A 7,854-nucleotide genomic window follows, 5' to 3' on the forward strand; every position below is an offset into this window, starting at 1 on the left:
CCCTTCCTCCAGCATCTTTCTTGTTGTTTGTTTGAAACAGGCATTCGTAGGCCTCTAATGCTCTTTGTAGCTCACATGGTCCTTGAACTCTGTTCCTCCTGCCTCTAACTCCCATATGACAGGATTACGGTGAAAGTATCACCATGCCACTCTTTCCCCCCTTTTTTTCCTTTTCCTTAATTGAAAAATGCCAGGGGTGTTATTTCAACGTCTTAACCATTTCCTCCCCTAAGCACCTAGGTTAAAGAACCAGGCTGTGTCCCAGTTCTGGTTTCAACCTTAGTCTAAGATGTAGTACAAGACCTTCAATGATACCTTTCTTTACTATCTTTACTTGATATCTTTAACACCTTTACTTGACTCTACTTCCTCCACTCCTGGCCAACCAGCTCAGCTGCTCCATGAGAGGAAACGTGACTTGGGTGAGTGAGTTCATCCTAATGGGTCTCTCCAGTGACAAGCACATCCAAGCTGCACTCTTTGTCCTCTTTGGGGCCACATACCTGCTGACCCTGCTGGGCAATGGACTCATCGTCCTCCTGATTGCCCTGGACCCGAGACTCCACCTGCCCATGTATTTCTTCCTGTGCCACCTTTCCGTAGTCGACATCTGCTACACCTCCAGTGGGGTCCCTCAGATGCTCGCACACTTCCTCATGGAGAAGAAGACCATCTCTTTTGCCCTATGTGGGACCCAGCTCTTCTTTGCTCTGACTCTTGGAGGGACTGAGTTTCTGCTGTTGGCTGCCATGGCCTATGACCGCTATGTGGCTGTCTGTGATCCACTAAGGTACACAGTAGTGATGAGCCCAAGGCTCTGCATGGTTCTGGCAGGTGTTTCTTGGTGTGTGGGTGTGGCTAATTCTGCTGTGGAGACAGCAGTCACCATGCGCCTTCCCACCTGTGGACGCAATGTGCTCAACCATGTGGCCTGTGAGACACTGGCACTGGTCAGGCTGGCCTGTGTGGACATCACCCTCAACCAGGTGGTGATACTGGCCTCTAGTGTGGTGGTGCTGCTGGTGCCCTGCTGCCTGGTCTCTCTGTCATATGCCCACATTGTGGCTGCCATCTTGAAAATCCGCTCCACCCAGGGACGCCGCAAAGCCTTTGAGACCTGTGCCTCCCACCTGACTGTGGTCTCCATGTCTTATGGGATGGCCCTCTTCACCTATATGCAGCCCCGATCTACAGCTTCTGCTGAGCAGGATAAGGTGGTGGTTCTCTTCTATGCTGTGGTCACCCCCATGCTGAATCCTCTCATCTACAGTCTGAGGAACAAGGATGTGAAGGCTGCTCTGAGTCGAGTTCTGACGAAGAGCTTTGAGTCAAAGACATAGGAGACAATTTTCTGAAGGAAAGGGTGTCCTTCTGAAGACTGTGGGCATGCTTATGGGCAAGTCGTGTATATGACCCACACACCAATGGCTGTCGTTGACTCTACTATCCCAATTCTAGCCAGCGTTGGTGTATGATCCACTCATGTGACCTGCCTTGAAGTGTGACTATGTGTGTAAGGGAATAGGTATCAGGACCTAAATCTACATGATGATTATTTGAGATAACAGAAAACAGAATCTTGTCTCTGGTCCTTATTTTGACCCCTGTTTTATTCCAAAGAAAACGAATTACAGCACATTAAAGATGCAAATGCCATTCAGAAAGTTAAAGGAGATGTATGCATTTTCTTAACTGAAAGGAAGAGAGAAAGCAACACAGCAGAACGGAAGGTTAGTTCAGACATCAGAGCAACGCCCACCATGTCAACACTAGTTCTGGGATGGCAATATGTCTCAGCGGGTTAAGGTACTTGCCACCAAGCCTAATGGCCTGTGTCTGATAGCTAGGACCAACATGTTGAAAGAAAGGGTCTCACTCTCACAAGCTATCCTCTGACTTCCATAAATCTACCATGGCACAGCTGTGCCTGATACAACATACATACGCAATCAATAAATACATATAAACAAACAGTAGGTGTTTTATTTCCTTCCTAAAATCTGTAAATATGTATCGAACTTTTCTTCAGTCCACAAGAGAAGAAAAATAACCATCTACAAGCTTCAAACTTGTCTGTGCCCACAGAATCAACAGGCTTTTGGGTCAGAAGGACAAACCTGAGCTGAGGATAGAAGTCAGCTCATGTAAAGCACATGCCAGACAATCTGAGTTTGATGCCTGTGGCATCAAAAGATGGGCATGGGTCCTAGAGAGATGACTGAGAAGTTAACATGACTTGCTGCCCTCATAGAGGATCCGGGTTTGGTTCCAAGCACCCACAAGGCAACTGACAGCAATCTGTAACTCTGATTCCAGGGGATCTCCCACTCTCTTCCAGCATCTGTGGGTACCAGGCATACATACATGTGGTGCACACGTGTACACACACACACACACACACACACACACATGCAAAACACCCATACACATAAAATAAACTTTTTTTAAAAGCTTTTTTTAAAAAAAAACCAGGTTGGTGTGGTAGAACACACTTGCAATTCAGTGGAGTGGCAGAAAGTAAGATTCCCTGGTGCTCATTGACCAAGCCATTGGCCACATAGACTGACACCCAAGGTTATCCTTTGGCTTTCATATATTTGCACATATGTCTGTACACACAGTGCATGCACATGTGTGTGTGTTCATGCACACACACACACACACACACACACACACACATTTTCACAGAGGGAAGTGCATGGGTCACATGACTCACGCATGTTCAGGCCATCTTATTGGGGTAGAGAACACACACAGGATCTAACGCTGGTGACCGTCGTGATTTCCACAGCTCCTGCCATGAGCATGTCTCACAGGTACCCTTTCCTTCTATCTCTTTCCAAATTTCAGGGAGGGGAAATGGCAGGTCAGCAAGTCACACGTTAAAGACCTCAGACAAACGTCTAACAATAGTGTCTAACCATATCCTCTGGCTGACCCTCAGGAATGCACTCAGAGCACACACTTGACTAGAAGGCTACATTACACATCATCAGAGGTGAATCAAGGTATTCATCAAGGAAAAACTCTATAGTCTAGAAATAATTTAACAATCACCAAAAATGACTGAGTTCCAGGCACCCTAGATTATAGAACAAAACAGTGATGATCTGATCCTAACAAATGCTTACAGCAACTTTTTTAAAACCATAATTAAATTTCACTTAATAGCTCTCATTTATGTTTTCAACAAGACTAAATAAACACTGAAGATTAATTTAAGAACAATTCAAACTTTTACTCTACATATTGGAAATGGATTGAGTAAGAGATCAGGACAGAACTGAGCAGGGCTATTTAATCCCAGCACTTGAGAGGCAGAGGCAAGCAGATCTCTCTGATTTCATGGCCAGCCTGGCCTACAGAGTGAGTTCAAGGGCAGCCAAAGTTACACAGAAAAAGCCTGTCTCAAAAAGCAAAAATTTAAAGTAAAGAAATAGAGTAATGAAAAACCCACATAAGGATGGAAAATACACAGAGAGTCTGGATACTGTGGGTTATTGTGTTATCTTTGAACTGTTTGATTGAAGAGGAAGGAGGAACAACTGCTAACAGACATTTTATATAAATGCTGCCGGATTAATCCAACTTATATATATTTTAAATGCCTTGCGTTTTATTTAAGTCTAAGAACATGTCCCATTGGTAAAGAGATTTTATTTTTGTTTTCTCAGAGGATGAAAGTTGTAGATTCCTTCCAGACTAATATGGTTTAAACAAGCAAGACCCCCTGAAGCAGTGGCCCAGGTGATCCAACATCCAGGTGATGCAGCATACAGCTGCAACGGGCAGGGTGGGGTGGGGCCGAGCGGGGCAGGGGGGGAGGGGAGGATGGTGCTGGGGAAATCAGGTTCATGAGTAAAAACTGGAACTAGATCTTCAGCACTCACCCACTGCAGCATCAATCCAAAATGGATCAAAAACCCTAATGTGAAACCCAAAATTTTGAAAAGTTTATAAGAAACAAAGAGAACGTATTAAGCTAGAGGTTGATTTCTTGATTCAGCCCCCAGTCCACTAGCCATTCCATGCTGTTCCTCAGTCTGGATCCTGTATAATCTTGAAAGACGTTTACAAAGTGGAGTCGGACATAGGTTGATAAACGGTAGTTTACTGGGGGAAAGTACTCACGCAAGGGAGCCAGTGACCAGGTTTGCACCGGAGGTGGACAGACCCTGAAATGCTTCCTAGTCAGCTCAGCCAGGTGAAAAAGAGTCGAGTGCACGCCTCCCTCCTTCTCAAACCCTTGTTAGGTAACGCTAACCAAGCCCAATTGTGAGTGGTCAGCGGCACCTTCAATCAGGGTTTCTCGCTACAACCTGTGGTGGTCAGAATCCTCAACTAGCCCACAGGCACAGCATTGTAAGCTTTCCTCATCCTACCCAGAAGATGAACTTGTCTTCTGCTGCTCCCCATGAGGTATTGTGACCATTCTCTATTGCCTGATGGGTGACAACACAGTTGGTGTCCTGTGATCTAAACTCAGCTCTAGTCCAACATAACATTGCTCCCTCCACTTCTCTCTGAGCCCCACTAATTCGCCTCCTTTTTTTCCCCTAAGGAAAAGAGATTGAAAGAATTTCCCCCAAAGTTATATCCAGCTTTTCTTTCCCTCTCTGCAATTCTCTGGGCACTCAGGAGGGACATCTGTGACCAAAACATGCTGGAAAAGAATTAGGTTCTGGGAAAAGCCATGGACCTGGAAACTCAGCAGCTGACATCATGAGGGACCTGTTTCTAGTCTTAACCATTGCTAAGGTTTGTGCTAAGGGCCAGAAAATAGAATCAATTATTCTGCTCTCCATCGATTGCACCCACTCTAACCCCATCTTCTAACCCTGCATGCATGAATAATGTGGGCGGAAGACAATTCACACCAAATATTGTTACATATAAATATATAGATTTAGAAATGCAACCTGCTGAATCCCTTCAGTGTTACTCATATGTGTATGTGTGTAGGACTGACCAAATTTGATTGGATAAACATCAAAGGGCCTGTTCCTGGAGGAGACATTTTCTTCCATCAGTTGCCTGTAGCTTTTTGTCTGGGGGTTGTGAGATTTCTCCATCCACACTGATATGTCAACTGGTATTGTCATTATATGGTTGCCAAAACAAGACCTGAAATTGACAACACCAGTTGGCCTGCCAACATGTGATCCAATTTTAAGTACATCCTTTCCCACCTTCAATTCATTTTTTATTAATTAAACTCATTCTTGGACAATTTCACAAGTGTTCTAATACATTTTAATTATTTTCACATCACCCTCTGTTATCTTCTTCCCACCCTGTTCAACCTCCTCATTTCTACAAATCCTTTTCTCCCATTCATATTTTCATGATTTATTTTGTGACCCATTGAATTTAACAAGGGTCATCTGGGTAGCCATGAATTTAGTGGTGCATGGTGGGCCTACCAATGATTACTGAAGACAATGATGGTCACTTACCCAGAATCCATCAGTAACCAATAGTTGAGCAGGTAGGGATGGAGCCGCACTGATTCCCCCCTCATTAATGAATGACTATTGTCAGGCCCAATTGTGAGCAGGCCCAGGCCCAGAGCAGGCAACTGCAGCTGCTGTGAGTTAATGATTGTGTTGCACCCAGATGTGTATTTATTTCCCTTATCCTTTTAATAGCCACTCAGTTTCCCAAAGATAATTCACTAGTGCTGGTTATTAAAACAACACATTAATTTCTTAGTACCCCTGTGTCATTATATAAGAGTAGGGCAGGTATAGAATTTTTTTCATTTCATTTGGATATCTACATTTCATTTGGATGTGTATGTGTCTGTTGTAAACATAGATAAGTATTGATAACCAAAGAAGAAGAAAATGCAAATTGTGACCTCATTACCCAGAGATAACCCATGTATCCTTCCTGAACACCATTTCCTTTCTGCATTCGAGTTTTCTGTCATCATCCAGTTGTTTAGACATATTTTCTACCATTTTCCAACCTACATTTTTTATTTAACCACATATCGTTTGTCATCAAAACGTAGGGGCAAATAGATATGATGCACTTTCTATAAGCAAGGAAGCATTTTAATTATATCTAATTCTATTTATCCTGGAAAATGGTATCTAATAGTTCTTCCCTTTTGTGTTTGGTGATGTTCTATCCATTCATATAGGAAATACCTTTTGGAGTCTGATGTCTCCACAGTCACTCTTCTTTCTTCTTCTCTCTCGTGATGTTGTCCAATTTCTCTTTCATGTATGCCTTTCCTTTCTCTTGGCTACAATTCCCAGTTACAAGTTCCATAGAACTCGAAGCTGGGAAGCCTTCCTGTCTTCTAAGGTCCTAAGTTGAGCAGAGTGGTGAAAGGAACAGAGATGAACCTGAGATTGTCTGAAGAAGTAAAGTAACAGTGCTCAGGTCTGTGGTCACTAAAGTGATAACCATGAAGATCGGGAAAGCCTTATCACTTAATACTACCCAATTATTATTGAAGGCTTTTAATATATAGCACAATATCTGTTTTATTCTTCTCAACTCACCAAAAACCCAGGTTCTATTTCCATCACTGGATTAGAAAGAAAAAGATCCTTACGAAGCACTGCTTCTATTTCTCCTAACAATGCCATAAGAGATGAAAGCTGTGGAAGATGACCAAAATTTAGAAGCTCAATAGTCACTAAAAGAAAAAAAATCTTCATGAGATCAAACTATGCAAAGAAAGCAGAACATACCGGAGTCTGAGAACATGGTAGTGACTGTGAAGTTTTATTCTACTGCATTAAACATGACAGTTCTACTGTGTTGCACATACTTTCAACACCATGGCCACCAACCGTTGAGTTGTGAGGAGGAGAGAAGGGGGTATTTTTATCATCTCCCTCTAGAAGGCAGACCAGGATCTCAGAGCTACCTAGTCCTCTACTGCTCAATTTATTTCAATTTCTCTCAGACCAGGTCAGGGAAACAATTCCTCTATCCAGACTCTTGCCAAAATTCCCTGAGTCTAATATAGTCTCATTAGCCTAAAAACTAGAAGGACAATTAAAAGTTGAGGTAAGCTGCTTTCAAAATGTTGATCCCAAAGGGAACTTTAGAAGGAAAGCTGGGTGACACAGATGTAACTGGAGGAAGAGTGTGAAAGAATACACCAAGAGAAAGTAATTGCCCTCTGGGGATACTTAAGCTCCAAAAACTCATCAGCTCAGACTGGCAAAGTAAAACTTCCATGCCTGAGAAGATAAATGGCAAGAGTGTCAAGGACTCCCTCAGAGATGAGCCACATGTCCAGCCAAAATGAATGGTTTACATGATGTGAGTACTCCCTTCAGTGACTAGCCCACAGGGACAGTTCAGAGGAGGTGGTGAGACGAAGGAGCCCAAACCTTTGGGAGCCCCAGAATTGCTTTTGTAGCCGTTAATGTATTTTTCTTACTGGCTGCAGCTGGACAGTTTGAAAATTGGAACTTAGATTATGTAAGTCATTCCATGGAATCCTCCTTCCCAGTCACTCATCCAATACACAATACAACTGCAATGATCTAAATACATGAATAAACACTCCTGGGATGAAATATTGGCGATGGACAGCTGTTCTCTTGGCCTTGAAGCATCTGTACCGTTGGGGTAAGAAGGAATGGATGAGGGATGGGGATGGTAGATGACCCAAAGGATGATGTGGAGCCCATTTTTTCCAAAAGGCAAGATATTAAATATTCTCGACTGCCAAGTATAAAAGGCATAATTTTTAAGGAACTACAGCAGGATTCCTGATCCGGTTTAAAAAAACAAACAAACAAACAAACCAAAAATGTGTTATTGAAACATTGAACAACAATAAATAAATAAAGCTCGCTGTAGAATATGTCCAGTAAGGTCTGA

General features: G+C 43.0%; 1 protein-coding gene across 1 annotated transcript; it reads left to right on the top strand.

Annotated features, from left to right (window-relative positions):
• The first annotated feature begins 401 nt into the window (after positions 1-401).
• Positions 402-1,340, top strand: LOC100760491 (olfactory receptor-like protein OLF3). Its single transcript, XM_027389692.2, has one exon. The coding sequence runs from the start codon at positions 402-404 to the stop codon at positions 1,338-1,340; it is 939 nt and encodes a 312-aa protein (XP_027245493.1).
• Positions 1,341-7,854: the final 6,514 nt, after the last annotated feature.

The sequence above is a fragment of the Cricetulus griseus genome (assembly GCF_003668045.3).
Source record: "Cricetulus griseus strain 17A/GY chromosome 1 unlocalized genomic scaffold, alternate assembly CriGri-PICRH-1.0 chr1_0, whole genome shotgun sequence".
NCBI lineage: Eukaryota > Metazoa > Chordata > Mammalia > Rodentia > Cricetidae > Cricetulus > Cricetulus griseus.

What these genes read in the sequence shown, in the direction of transcription:
- LOC100760491 (XM_027389692.2), top strand. Translation starts at nt 402, where the DNA reads ATGAGAGGAAACGTGACTTGGGTGAGTGAGTTCATCCTAATGGGTCTC.